At 35.5% G+C, this 23,670-nt stretch overlaps 1 protein-coding gene across 1 annotated transcript in view; it reads left to right on the top strand.

Annotated features, from left to right (window-relative positions):
• Nucleotides 1-23,670, top strand: part of LOC108538775 (chromodomain-helicase-DNA-binding protein 9-like) — a 121,889-nt gene that overhangs the window by 20,725 nt on the left and 77,494 nt on the right. Inside the window, 10 exon segments of the mRNA XM_017887049.1 lie at nt 737-854; nt 3,207-3,293; nt 3,434-3,571; nt 7,298-7,419; nt 10,616-10,859; nt 15,728-15,904; nt 18,279-18,422; nt 18,536-18,791; nt 20,206-20,416; nt 22,780-22,975. Of these exon segments, the coding sequence (XP_017742538.1) occupies nt 737-854; nt 3,207-3,293; nt 3,434-3,571; nt 7,298-7,419; nt 10,616-10,859; nt 15,728-15,904; nt 18,279-18,422; nt 18,536-18,791; nt 20,206-20,416; nt 22,780-22,975 (1,693 nt within the window).

Raw genomic sequence — 23,670 nt, 5'->3', positions numbered from 1 at the left:
AATCTTTATAAAATATGCTTTTATAATTTATGGACAGCATTCATTGTATTGTTGAACTTTTCAGCTTTTATTGTTTTTATAAAAGACATTTCTAATCTACCTATAGTCCCAGCTATTCTGGAGGTTGATACAGGAGGATCTCTTAAGCCTAGGAGTCTGAAGCCAGCCTGGGCAACATAGTGAGACTCCCATCTCTTTAAAAACAAATTTTTTTTTTCCTGATCTTTAGGTTTTTATGTCAGATGTACACAATGAGATGATTTGACCTTAAAGTTTTAAATTTTAATTTTGGATGTAGGGTCAGTTAACTCATAAGAGTTGCTAACTGGGGAAAATCACTTACTCTTCTTTTATGTATTTTCCAACTTTTCTTTGTACCTCCATGAAAGCGTTTTAAATCACATTAGTTTCAAAACAAGTTAGCTTTCTGATCACAACAAAACTGTTATAGGGAAGAAAATAATAGATAAATCACATCTTGCGATTAGACTTTTGATCATTTTACTGTTCTGTTGCTATATGGCAAATTGTATACCTTTAGACTATGACCTCCTTAGCATATAGTGATCACAATTACTTTATTTTAGAAATGATATGAATTCTTTTAAAGTTAAATGATGAACTACCTATTTGTAAAGTTGAAGAATTATAATAGTTTACATTGGATGTTATTTAAAATACATCTTAAAATGGTTATCTGTATCATTCTAATATATTATTTTTATAAAAATTTTAGCTCCTATCTTCACTGTGAGTGGGCCACAGAAGAGCAGCTTTTGAAAGATAAAAGGATCCAGCAGAAAATCAAACGATTCAAATTGAGACAAGCACAAAGAGCACACTTTTTTGCAGATGTAAGAAAAAAATAAATAAGACTACTATGTGTTGGTCTCTGAACACAGGTAGCATTATTTATCAAAAATTACACATTATTTTAATTCTTAGACTTCCAGTGTTGATATTTGAATACAAATGCTACCTACATACAGTATTTTTCTATTCTCAAAATTAGGTTGGAAACTGTTTGAAACAAGAACACTGATAATTCGGAATGGTAGATCATGCTTGTATTTTTTAACTAGCATATATTTCAATACTTAGAGTTGAATGTGAATATGGTAATATTACCAAGAATATATCAGCAAAGTTATTCAAGTGGAGGAAGTGATAATCTAGCAAGTAAATGGAAAATAAGATTTTTCAGTACATGAAATATATTGCATATTTTCTATACCAGCTTCATGTATGTGAACAGAACCTCACTGGAAAAATTTACCTGTATAGGCCTGACTAAATGGTCTGATGTTCTTTCCTGGTCCAGATTTTCTAATAGACTTCTTTTAGAGCAGCTTTAAGTTCTTAATTTGAGAATTTTAAAAACGTTTTCTTCTAAACAAAATAGTCACGAAAATAGTACAATGAATTCCCACATTTATTTTAACTAGATTTCCAAAATGATAACATTTTACCATGTTTGCTTTATCATTTGTATTCATTCTCTCTGTCTCTCTGTCTCTCTCTCTGTCATACACACGTCTTTTTCTAAACCATTTTAACATTGCAGACACTTTAGTATATATTTCCTAAAAACAACTATATTCTCTTTCATAAAAATAGTAGAACTAACATCGATGTAGTACTATTATCTCATCCACAGACCTTATACATATTTCACTAATTGTTCCACTAGTGTTTTATAACAAAAGTGTGTGTGTGTGTGTGTGTGTGTGTGTGTGTGTATGTGCGTGTGTATTTTTATCTGGTCCAGAGTCTAATCCAGCAGCACAAGTTACATTTAGTTGTAATATCTCTTTTAGTCAGTCTCTCTTTGTTTTTCATTTCTTGGACATTTTTAAAGAGTACAGCTCATTAATTTTGTAGAATGCCCCTCAATTTGGGGTTGTATGAGTTTCCTCATGATCCAGGTTAGGCATTTTTTAAAAGAACACCGTAGAATTGATGCTCTGTTCTTCTAGTGAATGATATAAGATGGTACGTGATACCTCTCTACCCCAGTACTGGTGGTTAATCACTAGATTAAGGTGGTATCTGCCAGATGTCTTCACTACATAATTACTATTATTCCATTTGTAATTAATTTCACATCAAAAATGTGGGCTGGGTATGGTGGCTCATGCCAGAAATCCCAACACTTTGGGAGGTCAAGGTGGGAGGATCACTTGAGGCCAAGAGTTTGAGACCAGCCTGGCCAACATATGAGACCCCCCTCTCTATTAAAAAAAAAAAAAAAAAAAAAAAAATTATTCTAATGACCTGTCAGTTTGTGAATGCTGGGAGGTCCTCCCATCACCTTGAATATCTCATTTATTCACTGTGATCTAGAAATTCCTAATAAGCTGAAGATTTTAGAATTAATTAATAATCATTAAATTTTCATTAAGACTAATTAGGGGAGAGTCAGTGAAGAATTTTAAGTAAAGGAACGATATATAAGATTTATATTTGAGAAAGATTACTCTGGGGACATTGTGAAAAACAGATTAAAGGGAGGTGAGACAGTAGTTGGGGTTATTTGTAAAGGTTCAAGTATGAAGTGAGGATGAGGAAGGAGGAACCAATCTCAGAGTTAAAAGTAGAATCTGTACAAATTGGTTACTTACTAGATGTAGAGGGTAAAGAAAAAGAAGGAATCTAAAATGACTTCTTCATTTCTGACTTGTGTCACTGAGCGTGGGCTATGTAGAGGAAGCTCTGTTACCATTAACCAGTTAGATAATGCAGGAGGAGGTATGGGTTGAAAAGTAACTGAGTGCAAATGAGTTTGAGATACCTCAGTCAAGTTTACAGTCAGCTCAATAAGTGGGTCTTGAGCACAAGAACCATCAGGTAAAGATAAAGCCTGTGTGAGACAACTGAGAAATGAGCATACAGTGGGATGCATCTTCAACTCTTGCAACCTAAGGAAAAGAGTAAAGGAAAGGTATAGAGGCTGCTTTCAGGAATTTTTTAAAGCACGTATCTTCTAGAGTACCTTATTTTTTTAATACTATTTGATTGGTTTTATTATTTATAACATTATTCATGATATCCTAGCTATCATTTGGAAATGAAAATGGAAGAATTCCATTTATTGGACATTTAATTGAAATCAAACTTACAAGGTCTGTAGTGAAGTGCTGGTAAATTTGTCCTTTTATCATTCCACTTCTTTGTCCGATGTCAATTAAGTTACCTTTTAATTTTAGATGGAAGAAGAACCATTTAATCCAGACTATGTTGAAGTAGACAGAGTGTTAGAAGTCTCTTTTTGTGAAGATAAGGATACTGGTGAGGTAAATATTTTGTAAAATATTTTTTAAGTAAGAAAATCTGAAACTTTCCACGTATTAAGACCTAGTACTTTATTCTCTGTTTAAACTATTTCTTACTAGTGTCTTTTTCAAAATGGTAAAATGAAAAAATTTTTTTACAGCCTGTTATTTACTACTTAGTAAAATGGTGCTCATTGCCATATGAAGATAGTACTTGGGAACTGAAAGAAGATGTAGATCTTGCCAAAATAGAAGAGTTTGAACAACTGCAAGCTTCAAGGCCTGACACAAGATGTTTGGTAAGAATCTACAGCCATGGAAATCTTAGCACTGTTTATGTAAATTAATGTAGCTAATAAATTATGTAATTTACTTTCATTTCTTCTTTTTTTTTTTTTTTTTTTTGGAGGCAGAAGACGGAGTCTCGCTCTGTCGCCCAGGCTGGAGTGCAGTGGCGGATCTCGGCTCACTGCAAGCTCCGCCTCCCGGGTTTACTCCATTCTCCTGCCTCAGCCTCCCGAGTAGCTGGGACTACAGGCGCCCGCCATCTCGCCCGGCTAGTTTTTTGTATTTTTTTAGTAGAGACGGGGTTTCACCGTGTTAGCCAGGATGGTCTCGATCTCCTGACCTCGTGATCTGCCCGTCTCGGCCTCCCAAAGTGCTGGGATTACAGGCTTGAGCCACCGCGCCCGGCCTACTTTCATTTCTTTTAAACAGGCTTGTTACTATGTGAGTCTAGTTTTGGGAGCCAAAGCTAAAGGGGGAGTTTATATGTGAAAAGACAGGAGCAGATTCCTTTTTGATTAGCACAAAAGTGAGGAAAGCTGCCCTGATAAACATGGAGATGTGACGTAAGAGAAGGAAATGAATTAAATATTCCATAGAAGAGATCATATTGTTTTATAATAACTATTTTCTGATCTTCCTAATATTATTTTCTGGTCTTCTTACTTTATTTTCCAGTAATGCCCATAGGCTGTTAACAAAAGCATATAAGTTTACCCCCATTCCTTTTACCTTCTAAATGCTGTTCCTTGAACCAGAAAACAGAAGCATCACCTAATTCAGAGAGGAGTGGGTCAAGGAATGTTGTAAAAGAAAGATTTTCTTTTGGGGTGGGGACTATGCCTTGGTGGTAACATTAAGCCTCATTGAATAAGCTATGTCTTTAGATCAGTGATTCTCAGTCACAGGTGCATATCAGAATCTCTTCTGGAGCTTTTCAAAAATTAGAGATGCCTTAGATATATGTTATAGACCTTGGTAAAGGGGGCTCAGCCAATAGAATTAATCCCCTTAATTAATGTAAAATTGATGACAACAAGGCTAGTCTGTCATGGTTAAATAGGAGATTTTGTTTTGTTTTCTTTTCTTTTCTTTTTGCCAGTATATTGCTGTTAAACAAAATAGCATGTAAGTCATGTAAAGTATTTTGGGATTCTGTAAATGAAATTTTTCCCTGACCCAAACTAATGAATCATTAATGGTGATTGGATTGCTGAAAAGAAGCTGCGCAGAATATGATCTAATGCAGAAATTATTTTAAGCAGCAATTAAAATATATGTTAATTATTTTAATGCTCATTGGCTACCACTTAAAAAATGTTTTCTTTAGCAAACACTTACCTGTATTAAGTAGCAGCAGAGCTTCAATAACCAGTCCTGTTCTCTGTATACTGATAGCCCTGTTTGGTTTTCCATTTACAATTACCATACACTTACCTGATGTTTTAAGAAAAACTCTCCTGAACTGTTTTTCCTGTGCTCTCAGGGTAACACAACAATCAACACAAAAGACTTCTGTGACCCCAAAATATGTGGGGAATTCTTCTGACCAGCAAGCAGTCAGTTCTGCAGTGGACGCCAGCTGGCTGTCCTCTAATTCAGTTCTACCTAGCTCTAATTCACCATCTACCCAGATGTAGCATCAGATCCCACATCTTGAGGGTTCAGTCCCACAAGACTGCCTCCTCCTTTCCACCAGTCACAAGTCCAGGGGCCTTCAGAACTTCTCACTGACTGGCTTCAAGTTAGGGTTCCCATTACCCACCACTTTGGGTTTGATTAATTTGCTAGAGCAGCTCACAGCACTCAGGAAGACATTCAAGTTTTGGTTTATTCCTAAGGATATTTTAAAGGATACAAACAAACAGCCGGAGGAAGAGAGACATAGGGCGAGGTCTGAGTGCAGGAGCTTCTGTCCCTGTACAGTTGGGGTTTGCCACTCTCCTGGCATGTGAATGAGTTCTTATTCACCTTTCTGTCAGTCTCCACATGTTCAGCTCCCTGGAAGTGTTCAGCTCCCTGGAAGTTCGCTAAACCCTGTCCTCTTGGGTTTTTATGGAGGCTTCATTATATAGGCATGATTGATTCAGTCATCCAATGGCCATTGGTGATCAACTTGATCTTCTTCCCTTCCTTCCTTCCTCCCCTCCTTCTCTCCTTTTCTTCCCATTCCTCTCCTTTCATTCTCCCCTCTAATCATGCCTTTGTCCTTCTGGTGACCAGCCTCACCTGAATCTATCAGTCAGCAATATTGGCACACAAACAAGCAGCACTTTGGAGAACCCAAGGATATCAGGAGTTGTATGCCAGGAAATGGGAGTGAAAACCAAATATATATTTCACAATATCACTCCTGATAATTCTTAGAAGTGTAATTTTGTTGATTAGTAACAGTATAATTTTAAAGCAGAAGACAATAAGAGACCTTTTGCTTGTTTCTCAGAAACTTATTTCTCCTACTGAGACCCTACTAATTTGGGGCCAGGATAATGTTATTTGAATTCCCATTCAGGAATCTTCAGAAAATTTGTGTCTTATGTATCTGTATATATAAGTGAATAAAATTCTTTTACATATAATGTTTCACTTCTGGGCTTCTAGATTTCTTTTGAAAGAAATGTTTTGTACCATGAATATCAAAAGTTATTTTGGATGCTATTATAAAATTGTTATTGTTTTTTAAAAATATATTCATGATTGTTGCCATAATGTAGACTGCAATTGACTTTTGCACATTGATCTTGTATTATGCAACCTTGCTAAAATTACTACTTAGTTTAGCTTTCTTGGTAGATTCCACAGGATTTTCTACATAGACAAATCATGTCTTCTATAATATAAATAAAGACAGTTTGTTATTCCTTTTCAATCTTGATGACTTTTATCTTTTTCTTGTTTGATTACACTTGTTAGTGCCTGCAGTACAGTGTTGAATAGAAGTTGTCACAGAGGACATCCTTGCCTTATTCCTGATCTTAGGGGGAAAGCAGTCAGTCTTTCACCTTTAAGTGTAATGTTAGTTTTGGCTTTTTCATAGCTATACCATAACAGGTTAAGGAAGTTCCCTTCTATTCAAAATTTGATGAGTTTTAATTAGGAGTGGATGTTGAATTTCTCAAATACTTTTTCTGCATCTACTGAGAGTATCATATTATTTTTGGTTTTTATGTTTTATGTTTTTTTAAATAGAGATTATGTCTGCCTGTCTTGCCCAGGCTGGTCTTGAACTCCTAATCTCAAGTGATCCTCCTCATTTGGCCTCCAGAAGTGCTGAGCTTTCAGGCATGAGCCACCACAATTGGCTGATTTTTATTTTTTAATCTGTTGATCAACACTGATTAATTTTCTGCTTTAAACCTACGTTCCATTCCTGGTTTAAAAAAAACAAAAAAACTACTTGGTCATGATCTTATTGCCCTTTTTATATATTGTTAAGTTCGGTTTGGTAAAATTGCGTTAATATTTGCATCTTTGTTCATGAGGGATATTGGTCTGTAGTTTTCTTGTGATTTTGTCTGATTTTGGTATCAGGGCTTCATAGAATGAGTCAGGAAGTATATCTTCCTCTTCAATTTTCTGGAAGAGTTGTATAGAATTAATCTGACCTTTAAATGCTAGGTAGAAGTTAATCATAGCACTACACTGTTATACCTCTTAGGGTTATTTTAAACCAATGCTTTTGCCATCAGTATGATACATGGAAGATTTAAACAGTATTCATTCTTTGTTTTTCCACAAAGGACCGTCCTCCTTCTAATATTTGGAAGAAAATAGATCAATCCAGGGACTATAAAAATGGCAATCAACTCAGGGAATATCAACTAGAAGGACTCAACTGGCTCTTGTTCAATTGGTACAATAGGTATGTAGTATATCTTAACAAAAAAAATTTATTTTTTTTAATGTGTGCCAAAATGTGTCAAGTAAAGTAGATACGGATGTTGCTATATTGTTATTGTTATGAAGTCTTCATTATTTAAAGTGAGGTTACCTCAGGAAAATATGTAAATTACAATTTAGGATTCAACTACAATTGTTTTCTTTAAATGTATACCAATCAGAATAGAAGAAAGTTGGTATGTTGATTAATACTTAAATTTGAAATACCTTTCTAAGAGTCCTAAGACATCTTCTGTGTTATATAATGCTTTTCAACTTATCGACCCATACATACTACTTTCTGCCAACAATCAGTTCGAATTAGTGGGTTACGAGCAAGGTATACTTACAGGAATTAAAGCTCTATCATTTAATGTAAATCGTCAAAGAAGTAGGTTGTCAGCAATAGATAAGGAATGGAATATAAAATATGAGAACCTAGTAATTAATTACCCCATTTTTATTATTTGTTTTCCAAGGTTTTCAAAATGCCTTACAGAATGTCTTACATTCTTTTTTGAGGTGAAAAGATAATTGCAAAATAAGTAAAAAATGGTACTGCAATTGAGAAAGCGTAGTAGTTACATATGCAAAAGAGCAAATAAAGGCCCTACTATTAGTAAGAATAGCAAAATGTGATGATGCCTTTATTTAGAATAATTTTAATCATTTTACTTTTCACGTGAGTCTTCTGAGTTGTTATGCTTAAGTGATGGTGAGTCATGGACTCAGTTGATGGAAAGAGGCCTGTTATCCCCACAGTGTTCTTTTCCCTGATTTATATTTTCCAAATGTTAATCATCATTTTTCCCACGAGAACCATGTAGGAAAAGTAGTTGACAAAACATTTTTTTAACTTGTCTTCCCTCATCAGTACCCTTTTCCATCTCCCACATTGCCTGTTTTAACCTTTCACCACTTTCTTGAAGCCCTTTGTTACAGTTCTGCCCCCTTCACACTCTGTATATGACTGCTTCATAGAGAAACCCAGGGACGGTAGGTAAATTCATCCAAGTTCTTGCTTGCCTTCATATCCAAGCCTACAGATGTGTTAATATAATATCTTCATCCATAGTTATTCTTACCACTGTACTCATGTATCAGACATGCCATCTCATCTAGTCTTCTTAGAACCTTAGAGCCTTACTTCAATCACTTATCGTTCTCTTTTATATCTCCAGGCCATCCCTGAAGACTGTTGCCATCCCTTCAGTCTATGAATAAATTTGGGTTTAAAATAAACCTTCTATTGGCTCTGCTTCTCGCTCTGTCTTTCTCTCTCTCTCTCTCTCTCTCGTTCTCTCTCTCCATCCAACTCGAGCTTTCCCGCTCTCATCCAGTTGTCCTCTCAATCTCAGCTGTCTACTCGCATGCTCATATGTACACATCTTAATTCTCGCGACGTCATCTCTCCCCATGCCCAGGTACGAGCATTCCCCTCAGCACCACCACCACTGACCCCACCCCGACTCCCCTGCATTCTCTGAAACTTTTAACTTTCCAAATCCATGGAATATTTTTCAGCCCTAATTTGCTCTCTACTGCATTGGTTAGTAGTTGGTACTCCTTCCTTCTTTAAATGTTCCCCCCACTCTGAACCCCAACAGCTTCCACAGTGTGACTCTCTCCTAGCTCTGCAGTACCTGTGACTATTCCTTTCAATAGTCTGCTGGTTCTTCTTCCTCTGCCTGCCCTGTAGATACTGTGTTTGCCTGCCCTTGGTTCTGTCTTAACTCTCTTTTCATATTACATGTTTGTTCTCTCTAAGCCATATTCTATACTCCCCGTGCCTTCACGTAACAGTAATATTCTAATGGTCCCATACTTTTATCTCTAAGGTCTTGAACTCTGGGCCCATGTTTTTATTTGGCTCTTGCTACCTGAGTGTCTATCTCAATGATTCTTTAAACACACTAGAGTAAAAATTAATATTATTTCCTGTTTCTTCCCCATCAAAATTGTTCTTCCTTTGCTTTTTCCATCTTGGTTAATGATAACACAATTCCTTTAGTCACCCAGACTGAAATCTGGCTTCACCCTGTACCCCATACATTGGTAACTAGGTCCATTTCATTCTAACCCACAATTAATTCTGGAAAATTCTCTCCCCTTAGCTTCTCCTCTCTTAGACCAGGTGCCCACACTTTCTTCCCTGCACTTAATGGTGCTTTCCCAGTTACTGTCCCAACTTCTAGTCACCTCAACCTCTAATATCGACAATAGCACCAGAGTAAACTTTAAAATACAAACCTAATCTCACTGGATTTGTTTGAAGCATGCCAGTAATTTCCATTGCATAATAAAATGGCAAATGTCTTCTGTGTATGACCCTGCTTCCTCAATAATCTCTGCTCCTTTTACCTTCCCCTCCAAACCATAGAAAACAACTTTTGGTCCCTCAGTTCATCATGTTCTTCACACTTCTGCGCATTCACTATACTCTCTGGCAAAAATCCTACTCATTACTGACCTCCTTTCTGAAGGAGGTCTTCTTTCATCTCTTCTAGCCAGAGTTGAGGCTTAATCTTTCGAGCCTCCATAATAAACCATACTGATGATTCTTAATTGACCAACATATCATAATCATCTATGAAGCTTATTTTTGAAATTATAACTTATTTTATCTTATTTCATACACATTGAATCAGAATGTATGGGGGGGCCTGAGTATCTGTTTTTTTTTTTTCAAGCTTTGTAAGCTCTTCTGATGTGCAGCCACAATTGAAAACCAGTGCTTTATCTGTGCTTCAGTGATAGCACATTGCATGACTATTTATTTATTTGCATGTCAGCTTCTGTAATAGATACACACCCCTGAAAGGCAGATAACATGTACTATTTGTTTTGTCTTCTCATACTGTCCTTAGATATAGAAGGTATTTATTAAATGATTCCTGAACAAATAATATATTGAGTTGGCCTTGCCCTTCCCTTTTCTTTTTTAAAAAATCAAACATCTAATGGGTGGTATCCTTATTTTGGAGCTACAGAAATCTTTAGGTGTCCCTTTGCAGGATTTTAATAAAATTGTAATCTTAAGCCTACTGTGCACTTAAGCAACTTGTACATTTTTATAAATGCAACTATTTTATTTGATCTTTGATTATCTTTGTATATTTATCTTTAAAGTATAGAAAAAAACCCAGTGTATGCATGGATAATATATTTGTTTATTTCAGACGAAACTGCATTTTAGCAGATGAAATGGGTCTTGGCAAAACTATTCAATCAATTACATTCCTCTACGAAATCCTTCTGACTGGTATAAGAGGACCTTTCCTGATTATTGCTCCACTTTCTACTATTGCAAACTGGGAGAGAGAGTTTCGTACGTGGACTGACATTAACGTTGTGGTTTATCATGGGAGCCTGATTAGCAGACAGATGATACAACAATATGAGATGTACTTCAGGGATTCACAGGTGTGTTATTATTTTGTTTGTTGTTTGAAAGGTCAGGGCTGAAAAAGATAAGTATTACCTACCAATTATTTTCAAATTTAGGGTACATTTAGTTGCCTACCTAGATCTTAGTTCAAGCTCTTTTATTCATCATTTTTATTTTACAGTAAATTTGAGTAGCTGAAGAGAACAATGAGAAAAGTCAGTTTAATGCTCTAGTTAACTATAATGAAGTATGCAGATTTAAACAATGCACAAGTTTCATTGTAATTCTTAAGTTTTCAACTAGAGTAATAATTTTACTAATTGTTTCTAAATGCACATTAGATTTATTTTTAGAGTAATAACTGTCTCTGATCATTGTCCAGCTTTTTTCCCATCATTTTAAAAATTTAAATCTTCATTAATACCACAGGCTTAAATGCCTGTTGAGTTGAGACCATAGGTTCTCTTTCATGTTCAATGGATTTTTATTTTAGATATTTTTTAAAATGTGGTTTGTTTTGCTTACCAAAACAGGTATACCTCCATCTTTTTCTCCTTAGGATTGATTATTTCAGTACTCTAGTGGTTTGATGATATTCCTCTCTCCATGTATTTTAGAGGAGCATTTTCTGTTTTACTTTGACCACTTACTCTTTAAGAAGGGATTTCCTATCTCTTCTAAATACATAATCATAAAATAAAGGGATGACAACTTAAGAATTTTCTAGCAGAAAGTTAAGACTAGAAAACGTAGGCCAGGCATGGTAGCTCACACTTATAATCTTAACACTTTGGGAGGCCGAGGTGGGAGGATTGCTTGAGGCTAGGAGTTCCAGATTAGTCTGATCAACATATCAAGACGCCATCTCTACAAAAAAAATATTTTGAAAAAAAGAAAACGTGAAATGCCAAGTCATGGTCTTGAATGTTCATATGAATCATTTTATTAAAGTATTAAGAAATAATGAAATCAATAAACACAATTCACAAAAAGGGTACTTTTTAAATGGAAAATGGCACCCTACATTAAAAGCACCTTCGTATTTTTTCTTTCACTCATTCTCTTGTTCTAAAAGGATCATTTTAACACATGACCAGATTATGTGATATGATAGAGGTTGAAATAAGATAATGTACATAGCCTTCTACTTTTGTCTCCCAATGATAACTATTTTCTACCTGTTTGAGCCCAAGAGTTTGAGGCCGCAGTGAGCTATGATCACACCACTGCACTGAAGCCTGGGTGACAGCAAGACCCTGTCCCTAAAAAAAGGAAAAGAATCAAACTATAATCTAATTAAGGTATCATGGACTCCAAAGGTGCAAAGGTGACTATTTTCACTTGAAGAATAATTAATTATATAGGTGCTTAATTTCATATAAATGTCATTGTTTCAACCTTGGAAGTAGGAAGCAAAATGAGGAACAGGAACAAAATCAGTTAATTTATCCATTTTCAAACTCTTGGGCTTAAGTGATCCTCCCAAGTAGCTGAGACTACAGGAGTGCGTTTCCACATCTGGCTAATTATTTTATTTTTTGTGAAGATGGGGTCTCAGTTTGTTGCCCAGGCTGGTCTTGAACTCAAGTAATCCTCCCACCTCAGCCTCCCAAAGTGCTGGGATTACAGGCAGGAGCTACTGCACCTGGCCTAGTGTTTTGTTTTTCTTACTCATATATTTGTAGAATTTTAGAGCTGTATGTTGTCATAAAAATTATTTAATTTGGCCGGGGCGCGGTGGCTCAAGCCTGTAATCCCAGCACTTTGGGAGGCCGAGGCGGGCGGATCACAAGGTCAGGAGATCGAGACCATCCTGGCTAACACGGTGAAACCCCTCTCTACTAAAAGTACAAAAAACTAGCCGGGCGAGGTGGCGGGCACCTGTAGTCCCAGCTACTTGGGAGGCTGAGGCAGGAGAATGGCGTGAACCCGAGAGGCGGAGCTTGCAGTGAGCTGAGATCCGGCCACTGCACTCCAGCTTGGGTGACAGAGCGAGACTCCGTCTCAAAAAAAAAAAAAAAAAATTATTTAATTTGACATTCTCATTTTTTACAGAAAGCACAACTAATACCTTGAGACTTAAAGAGATTTTTAACAAAGTTACAATTTTAATGTATGTGTCACATGAGTTTGGCATAAATATGATAGCCAAAACTTGGAAGATCCTTGATATGTAATAAACTGATTTGTATATATTAAATATTGTATTTTATGATAAATATTACAAATTCTAGATATATGTTACCCAAAGAGTTTTAAATTTCAAAAGATAAAGATGTCTCCTGTAATGAGATAAATAGATCTGTACTTCAAATATAAAATAACTTTCAGAGTTAACTCTTTCTAATATATTTTCATATAAATTAAATGAATATTTAACTTCTTTTTTTTTACATTATCAAATAGCTTGAAATAACAGTAGTACTAAAATTATGCTAAAATTTTTCTAAATTGCCCTGGGGAAAGTAATAGAAGTGATAAACTAATAACCACAAACATTTATCGAGTATTTACCATGTGCCAGGCATTATGCTAAACAGTTTACAAATATTTTTTCACTTAATCTTTGTAATATCAACCTTGTAAAATAGGCAGTATTATCTCCATTTTACACATGAGGAAACTGAGGCTAAACAAGTTGCGTAGATTGCTGCAAAATCACAGTACAAAACTAGGATTAATAAACTCAAACCAATCAGATTCAAGAGCCCTTGTTATTAAACACTGTGATATCAGCTTCACTGAATATATTATATCCCAGGTTTTTAGAGCTGCATAAATGTCATAGATTTATAATTTATAACTATTTTAATAATATTCTACTGCAGCTATTATTCAACTTAATGGCCAGTATACACAATTAATATTAACTAATCTAAAATTAATTAGGTTAATATTTATTAAAATCTATGTCAGAATACCCAACTGTTCTTATCCCTTCTTTTCACTTAATACCCAATAGCTTATGTTTTCAACCTTGTTTAAACACTCTCTTCACTTAGATTCCAAGACTTCATCCTATCCTACATCACCACTTATTCTTTCTCAACCCCCTTTATTGGTTCCTTCTTATCTTCCCTGTATCTAAACTGTGTGGTAACCCAGGACTCAGTCTTCAAACTCTTTTGTATGTATACTCATTATCTCACAGATTTGATTCATACACGTAACTTTGAATACCATCTGTACTGCTGAAATTCCTAAGCCTGTATCACCAACTCTAAACTCTTTCCTAAATTCCAGAGTCATATCCAAATACCTACTTAACTCTACATGGATATGTCTAACAGAGGTCTCAAAAATAAAACATACAAAATCAAAATCCAAAACTACTTCTTTTTAGTAAATAACAACATGAACTTCCAGTTGTTCAAGCTAAAATTTTTAGAGGTAAATTTGAGGCCCTACTGTATCTCACTCCATACTTAACCATTGGAAAATCCTCTTGGCTCTGCTTTCAAAATGTATCTAGAACTGACCACTTCTCTGAACTCCAGTGAAGAGATCTTGCTTGTATTACTATGGCAGCTTTCTAACTGTTCTCCGTGATCCTGTCCTTGGCCTCTTCAGACAGGTTTCATCACAACTGCCAAAGGGACTTTTAAAAAATATATGTCAAATCAGGACACTTCTTACAAACCCCTTCAGTAATGTCTTGCTCAGAGCCAAAGTTTGTATTAACAGTTTTCAAGTCCTGCAGTTGACCACATCGCCTCCGCCACTCACTGGGTTTCAAACACTCTGGCTTTCTATTTGAATGCTATTTGAATGCTGTCAAAGATACTCCTACCTTAGGGCCTTCCTACTTACTGCTTCTTTTACCAAGAATGCTTTCTTTTATAGATCTCTAGATACCAACATGACTTCTTCCCTCATCTTTAGATCTTTCCTCAAATATCACATTGCACTAATGGTCTCCCAACCACTCTACATAAAACTGCAGGCCGGGCGCGGTGGCTCAAGCCTGTAATCCCAGCACTTTGGGAGGCCGAGACGGGTGGAACACGAGGTCAGGAGATCGAGACCATCCTGGCTAATATGGTGAAACCCCGTCTCTACTAAAAATACAAAAAACTAGCCGGACGAGGTGGCGGGCGCCTGTAGTCCCAGCTACTCGGGAGGCTGAGGCAGGAGAATGGCGTAAACCCGGGAGGCGGAGCTTGCAGTGAGCTGAGATCCGGCCACTGCACTCCAGCCTGGGTGACAGAGCGAGACTCCGTCTCAATAAAAAAAAAAAAAAAAAAAAAAAAACTGCAGTGGTCACCTCCAACCTTATACTTCTTATCCCACATCCTTGTTTTATTTTATTCCACAGTCCTTATCTCTAATTTACTTTTTAAAAAATTATTTTCTTAATAACTGTGTCCTGCATTTGATTCAGTAGAATATAAGTTGTAATGGGATAATTATTTTTATCTGTTTTGTTTACTGCTGTATCTCCAGCAACTAGAACAGGGTCTGGCACATGGATACTCAATATTTGCTGAATAAAGTATTTGGATGGCTAATTATTCGCTCTTTATTTGCTGTTATATTTGTGAACTCATTGGTGTAAGTAATAAGAACTAATACTGAAATCTCATTAGCCAGATTTTATCATGATTTATTTCTTGCCTAAAATTATTATAATTCTTAAAAATTATCATAAAACATTTTACCAAGAAATACTCATTTGGATACAGTTATTAATAACATAATTATGTTGGCATAATTTTTAACATTATTGAACACAGCAATATAATACAGTTTCAATGATAAAAGTTTTCATTGTAGGGGAGTGTCTGCATATATAAAAATTTCATTAGAAATGTTTTATAACAGATGTTATCAGATACCATTTGACAGGAATAAAAAATATGCAATTAAAATATTCCAGCAAATAATTATATTTGATCATTTCTAGGGGCGTATCATTCGAGGAGCTTACAGATTCCAAGCTATCATCACCACTTTTGAAATGATTCTTGGAGGCTGTGGAGAGCTTAATGCAATTGAATGGCGATGTGTGATTATTGATGAAGCACATAGGTTAAAAAATAAAAATTGTAAACTCTTAGAGGGCCTGAAACTCATGAATCTGGTAAGTAACTTAATATTATCATTATGACCATTGAGTTTATTAGATGTATAGTAAAAGGTCATAAAGTTAATGCTAAAATTTTCTTTTAATTTTAGAGTATAAGTACATCTGAATCCTATCTATGATAATTTAGATTTTTTTTTGGCCTTAATTTGTAAGAAAAGATTCTGTTTCCTATGACTTCAAATTTTTTAGCTCTTTCCTTCAAAAGCATTAGTAATTAATTTTAAAATAAGACCTCTACAGAGTATGTACTATTTAAAAGAAAATAAGACCATAAGTTTTTGGGGTTTTTTGTTTGTTTGTTTGTTTGTTTGAGATGGAGTTTCTCTCTTGTTGCCCAGATGGAGTGCAATGGTGCAGTTTCCACTCACTGCAACCTCTGCCTCCCGGGTTCAAGTGATTCTCCTGCCTCAGCCTCCTGAGTAGCTGGGATTACAGGCATGTGCTACCATGCCTGGCTAGTTTTGTATTTTTAGTAGAGATGGGGTTTCTCCATGTTGGTCAGGCTGGTCTCGAACTCCCGACCTCAGGTGATCCGCCCACCTCGGCGGACTCCAAAAGTACTGGGATTACAGACGTGAGCCACTGTGCCCGGCCAAGACCGTAAGTTTTAAGCCATAAATTCCTTAATAGAAAGCCCCTTTACCAAAGTTGTATTATTCAGATCATTTATGATAAAAAGTCCTACACAATTCTACATGTTTAACATATGTTGGTTATAATTAATAATGAGATTTCTTATGGTCATCTTTTTGTTAGTGTGTTTGCTTCTTTCAAATGAAAACATTTTTTAAACATTTTGATTTTTAATTAAGATCACATAATTACTACATGAGCACTTGAACAAATAATTCAAATACAAAGAACCACATTCTGTAAAAACTTAAAGTGTTCCTTTTTACTCCCTGTCTATCTATGCCACACACCCAGTTCAACACCTCATACCAGTATGGTTCCCTGTTTATCTTTCTAGGCCATTTGCTACCATATACATAATATGCAGATTCACAGATGCATATACAAATATTTAGCATGGGAATTTAGAGGTTTTGTCAAATAAAATTTTAAACAATTTGTACTACCATTAAAAATATTCTATGTTCATTTTCTTCTTTTATATTATGTTTAATTTTTAAGGAATTCTAGTTTCAAAGCATACTTCAATTAGCCCTTTACATTCTTGTATTGTAACCTCAGTGATTTGATAATTCGTTCATGTTTGAAGAGTTAAATGATGATCATCCAAATTATAAATAATGAGCACTCTTTGGTATACAAATTACCATACTAAGAATGTTTGAGACGGAGTCTCGCTCTGTCACCCAGGCTGGAGTGCTGTGGCCGGATCTCAGCTCATCGCAAGCTTCCGCCTCCAGGTCACTGCCCATTCTCCTGCCTCAGCCTCCCGAGTAGCATGGGACTAACAGGCGCCTGCCACCTCGCCCGGTCTAGTTTTTTGTAGTTTTAGTAGAGACGTGGGTTTTCACTCATTAGCCAGGAGGGGTCGTCGATCTCCTACCTTCGTGACCGCCCGTCTCGGCCTCCTAAAGGCTGGGTATTACAGACTGAGGCCACCGCAGCTGCCTGCCAACGAATGTATTATTTGATACCATGTCTTCTTTTTTTTTTTTTTTTTGAGACAGGAGTCTCGCTCTGTCGCCCGACTCAAAAAAAAAAAAAAAAAAAAAATAAAAGATACGTTTGAGTGACAAAAGAAAAAATGCCCTCTTTATTAGAATGTTGATTTCTTTTCTTCTAAAATTATTTAGAATTTTTAAAGGCATGAATAGCATACAAAGTGAAGTATTTCAGAATGATACACAGGTTTTAAAAAGTGATTGGGAAAGTACGTTCCTAAAGATTTGTGGGTAGAGATGTAGTTTTTTGAGTTAACTCTTGAAAATTATGAGTTTGGGTACCGTGGCTCACACCTGTAATCCCAGCACTTTGGGATTACTTGAGACCTGGAGCTTGAGACCAGCTAGGTAACATAGTAAGACCTCATCTCTACAAAAAAAAAAAGTAAAAATTAGCCAGGTGTTTTGGTGCATACCTGTAGTCCTAGCTACTTGGGAGTCTGAGGCAGGAGGATCCCTTAAGCCCAGGAGTTCAAGGTTACAGTGGCACCACTGTAGTTTATTCTAATCATGTAATTATGTTGTACGTGTAACGCTGAACTATGATGGCATCACTGCACTCCAGCCTGGGTGTCACAGCAAGACCTTGTCTCTAAACAAACAAACAAACAAACAAAATACATATAGAGAGAGTCAGAAAAATATTTGCATATTGAACCTTTGATAACCTAAGTCAGCTTTCATATAATTATAATACTGTGATGTTTGATGTGAATTGTTCTCACTTTATGTAGGAACACAAGGTGCTTTTGACTGGCACACCTCTCCAAAATACAGTTGAAGAACTATTTAGTCTTCTTCACTTTCTTGAACCCTTAAGGTTTCCTTCTGAAGCAACATTTATGCAAGAATTTGGGGATCTGAAAACAGAGGAACAGGTATCCTATTGCTCTTTGTAAATACATTCATCACATTTCTTATCATTGTAATTATTTTGTATGTGTAATTAAATGCTCACTTATGTTATATGTATTTTGTCATTTTCATTCAGGTACAGAAACTTCAGGCCATCCTGAAACCAATGATGTTGAGACGATTAAAAGAAGATGTGGAAAAGAAGTTGGCACCTAAAGAAGAAACCATCATTGAAGTAGAACTTACTAATATTCAAAAGAAATACTACCGGGCTATCTTGGAAAAGAACTTTTCTTTTTTATCCAAAGGAGCAGGACAAACTAATGTACCTAACTTGGTCAATACCATGATGGAGCTCAGGAAATGCTGTAATCATCCATATCTTATCAAAGGTAGCTAAGAAAGATTATAACAAATACATTTTTCTTGCAACAAATACTAATGAATAAATAAACAGAACACACTACAGCTGTAGTGGCTGTTATGACTCTCTACTGTGATAGTCTAAGGAATTACAAGTGTTACAGAATCAGAGGCAATGTGAACTACTTCGTTACAGTGACTGATGTTAGCACACCAGGTTATGACAGCAGCAGTTTGTTCAGTATAATTTCGGCTAGAATTTGTCTGCTTGTTTAATCCTCCTCATGGGCAAAGACAGCAAAGCCCATTTTTGGGGCTTCTGCATTTCCATTTTTTTCCTGGTTTCTTTCCAGTCTAGATACATCAGTTAGTGTTTCAGTTCTTGTGCTGTAATAATGTTACTTTTTAAGATCTTATCAGGTTCTCTCCCAGTGTTCTCTCTGTACAATATTTGGCTTTTTCACTTATTCTTGGGAATATACCCCTCTCTACTCACTTCATTCAAGACAGCTGGTCTCTTGTAGTTATAGCACTCTCTTATGGCTAGACAGGCTGAAGAAAGGAATACAGAGAGCCTCTTTAATTCTGATTTGGATTATCTGAAGGAAGTATGCATCAAGGACCTGTAACATGGCTTTCATTTTAATTTATTCTCTTCTTTCTTTTTCTGTGTTTTTTTTTTTCTTTTGTTTTTGTTTTTTTTAAGATACAGTGTCACTCTGTCTCCCATGCTGGAGTACAGAGGTGTGTTCATAGCTCACAGTAGCCTCAAGCTCCTGGAAACTGATCCTTCCGCCTCAGCCTCCTTAGTAACTAGAACTAGGCATATACACCACCATACCCAGCTGATTTCTTTTTTTTCTTTTTGGTAGAGATGGGGTCTTGTTATATTGCCCATGCTGGTCTCAAACTACTGGCCTCAAGAAATCCTTCTGCCTTGCTCTCCCAAAGTGCTGAGATTACAGGCGCGAGACATTGCACCTAGCCTTAATTTTTTCTTGTTTCCTTGTTTTGATGCCTAACAAGATGCCCAGATCAACTATGATCATCCTTCAGTGATGACCACTATTATGATTGCTGTTTAAATATTAGATGTTTAAAAATATATGTGTTTACCAGCTGAGTTAGGATCACAGTTTTATTTTTTCCCTAATAGCTTTCATTAAACATTTAGCAAACATAAATTTATACAAGGTATTATGCCAGGTGTCTGAGGAGATAAAAAGATGTTTAAGACATTGTTTATGTCCTCAATGGAATTACGGTCTGGTATTGGTGAAGGTTCAGCAACAAGCATAAATAATTCTAATAAAAGCAATGTACATGCCATTAGAAAATTACGTTACAAAAGCACACAGGAGCACTAATTTTGATTAAAAGGAAAGCAATTGGGAATTTCCTGTATTTGTGCATTGCTATTACCTTCTCCTATTTCTTTGACAGGTGCTGAGGAGAAAATACTTGGAGAATTTAGAGATGCATATAATCCAGCTGCTTCTGATTTTCATCTTCAAGCAATGATCCAGTCTGCTGGTAAATTGGTCCTTATTGATAAATTGCTTCCCAAAATGAAAGCCGGAGGTCATAAAGTACTCATCTTCTCTCAGATGGTTCGCTGCCTTGACATCCTGGAGGACTATCTCATACATAAAAGGTAAAGCATACTGTAATCCACTGAATTATACTGTGAATTATGCTAAGTTTATGCTATTAAGATTTGTGCAGCACTGTAATGTAAATGAACTTTAATCATATCTTTCTCTTATCCTATATTAGAATAATGCATTCAAATTTATAAGTAAAGATTGTTTAGGATTGTGTGTTATGTTTTCCTAACCTGCATATGTTGCAATATTAGATGTGCCTGAGGAGTCCAATTAAGAAAAGCTTGCAAATAAATATTTGATTTGTTGACCCAGGAATGGGTTTAATAATGTGCATTTTACTTGATTAATAAACCTTGTGGATGAAACTTTAAATAGACTTATATTTACAGCAGTCATCTTCAAAATTGAAAAAAGTGATTCAAGAACCTTTGGATCTATTTCATTGTTATAATTAGAGCCTTAAGCTGTGGGACTTTTATTATATACTATATAAAATTTGTTCATGCTTTCATATTTTCTGATTTGTTTCAATGTGTGTTTTTTGTTTTGTTTTGTTTATTGGTACATCACAATAAGATAGTGTTAAATGTTGTCTAATCAGGCGGGGCGCGGTGGCTTATGCCTGTAAGTAATCCCAGCACTTTGGGAGGCCGAGGCGGGCAGATCACGAGGTCAGGAGATGGAGACCATCCTGGCTAACATGGTGAAACCCCGTCTCTACTGAAAAAAAAAAATACAAAATATTATTCAGGCGCGGTGGTGGGAGCCTGTAGTCCCAGCTACTCGGGAGGCTGAGGCAGGAGAATGGTGTGAACCCAGGAGTCGGAACTTGCAATGAGCCAAGATCGCACCACTGCACTCCAGCCTGGGCGACAGAGCGAGACTCCATCTCAAAATAAAATAAAATAAAATAAAGTATTGTTTAATCAGTATTTAGGCTATAATAGGCTAATTATCATAGGATAGTTTATCAGACCATTAGGATTCCATCTGATAGTAACATATTAATGTAAAAGAGAATCAGAAATTTCAGCTGCAGATTTTTTTGTTTTGTTTTGTTGGTTTTTTTTTTTTTTTTTTAAAGACATGATCTCAGTCTGTTGCCCAGGGTGTTGTGCAGTGGTGTGACCATAGCTCGTTGCAACCTCGAACTCCTGAGCTCAAGCAGTCCTCCAACCTCAGCCTCCCAGGAAGCTGGGACTACAAGCATGCACTACCACACCCTGCTAATTTATTTTTGATAGAGACAAGGTCTCACTATGTTGTCCAAGCTGGTCTCAAACTCCTGGGCTCAAGCAGTTCTTCTACCTCAGCCTCCCAAAGTGCTAGGATTATAGGTATGAGCCACCGCATCTGACTTGCAGATTTTAATTCAATAGATTTTAACCCATATAGATAAGTAAAGGTCTATACTGTTTTATATTATTAGAGATTGTGTAGTTCATTTTATTTCTCATTTTATTTCTGGTTCCATTTTTAATGTCAGTGTCCTACTCTTTAGCCTCATTTTAAAATGTATATTATTCTCAATTTTACATCGTGTGATATGAACATTAAGTTGCACTGTTCCCAAAAATAGTAATTCTTACATTTTTTAAATCTCCTTACATGGAGAACTTATACAGATAAAACTGTACTTATAAATTTCTATTGTAATAAATTTCATGGAAAATTCAGAGTTTTTTTTATTGTCATAAGAAACATTATTAGAAGTCTTTCGTCCGTTTTGCAGGTACCAGAGATAATCGTGGAGTGACTGCTAAAACTCTAGTAAATCATATGTAGAAATGTGTCATATGTCATATGTATACCACTTAGAGTCCAAGCTCCTAAATTTTATCTATTTTATTTTATTGGATATCTTGCAGTTTTGAGTTTTGTATATGTTAAATGGGGAAGGATAAAGGAAGTTAAAAGATAATTACTTTGCAGTAATGACTATAAAGAATTCAACAGCATTCCAGTGTGTTCTTAATAGACTGCAATATAGAAGCAAGTATGTCAGTTAAGAGTATTATGGATTAAGGACAAAAGAAACATTCATAGCCTTCTTGTATAAAGTCTTTGTGAAAGTATTTCTTGCAAGAAAGTGATGTATTATGGTGAGATCAGCAAAGCAGTTTTAATAGACTGCCTTTTGTTATTCTGACTTCTGAAATAAAATTCATTGTAGTGGTCTTTTACCTATACATCCAGGAATTCAGAGGTTTTATATCTTTATATTTGTTTTTGTTTTCTCCGTAGCACCAACACCAAAAAGTATAAAGTCACAGAAACTAATTGAGATGATATTGCTCCTTAATTTTAGAGAAAACATAATGCTGCAGGAAAACTGACTTTCCATTTGATAGAATATGTCTTCAATTTTATTATAATTATTTATGTAAATTTATTCCATTTCATTCCATAGATATTTATATGAGCGAATTGATGGCAGAGTCAGAGGAAATCTTCGGCAAGCTGCTATAGATAGATTTAGTAAACCTGATTCAGATAGATTTGTGTTTCTCCTGTGTACCCGAGCTGGTGGGTTGGGCATCAACTTAACTGCAGCTGATACATGTATAATTTTTGATTCTGATTGGAATCCTCAAAATGATCTTCAGGTAAATAATGTTCTTGGCTAACAAGAAATGCATTTTTTAAAAAAGTAAAATTGTGTAACTGTTTTTGGTAATCCACATCTTGTATTTTTATCTGGACAAACCAATGTATGTTTCTCTGTAAAATATCTGTGCCAAATAAAATAGGTGAAATTATTTTAATTGTTATGATAAAAGCTATCATGACAAAAAATTTTTACTTTTTTATATGTCTCACTAACTTATAAAATTTGTCTTACTAGCTTATAAAAAGTTATACCTATTTGAGTACAGTAATTTTTGTTTGTTTAGATATGAGGTCTCACTATGTTGCCCAGGCTGGTCTTGAACCCCAGGACTCAAGCATTTCTCCCATCTTGGCCTCCAAAAGTGCTGGGTTTACAGGCATACATCATCATGCCTGGCCTGATATTCTTATAGTTTAAATAATAATATGTAAATTTGAGAGAGACCTAAGCTCTAAGAATAATTTATTTGTAATAAAATTAAAATTTCAGAATTTTAATCCTTAAAAATAAGTACTCGCTTATTCTAATTTTATCTTGTAATCATAATATAGTATGCTTTTTTAATAAAATACTTTAGAAAATGAAGGCACACATATAAGTAATGACTATACTTGGACTACATAGAAATATAGAAATATTAATTACAGGGATTGAAGAGGGTCTAAATTTGCAGAAGGATATGAGAAGAGA

This window comes from Rhinopithecus bieti, unplaced genomic scaffold (assembly GCF_001698545.2).
Source record: "Rhinopithecus bieti isolate Rb0 unplaced genomic scaffold, ASM169854v2 scaffold_17240, whole genome shotgun sequence".
Classification (NCBI taxonomy): Eukaryota; Metazoa; Chordata; class Mammalia; order Primates; family Cercopithecidae; genus Rhinopithecus; species Rhinopithecus bieti.
The sequence above is the reverse complement of the archived record's forward strand: the minus strand, read 5'-3'. Positions and strand labels throughout refer to the sequence as shown.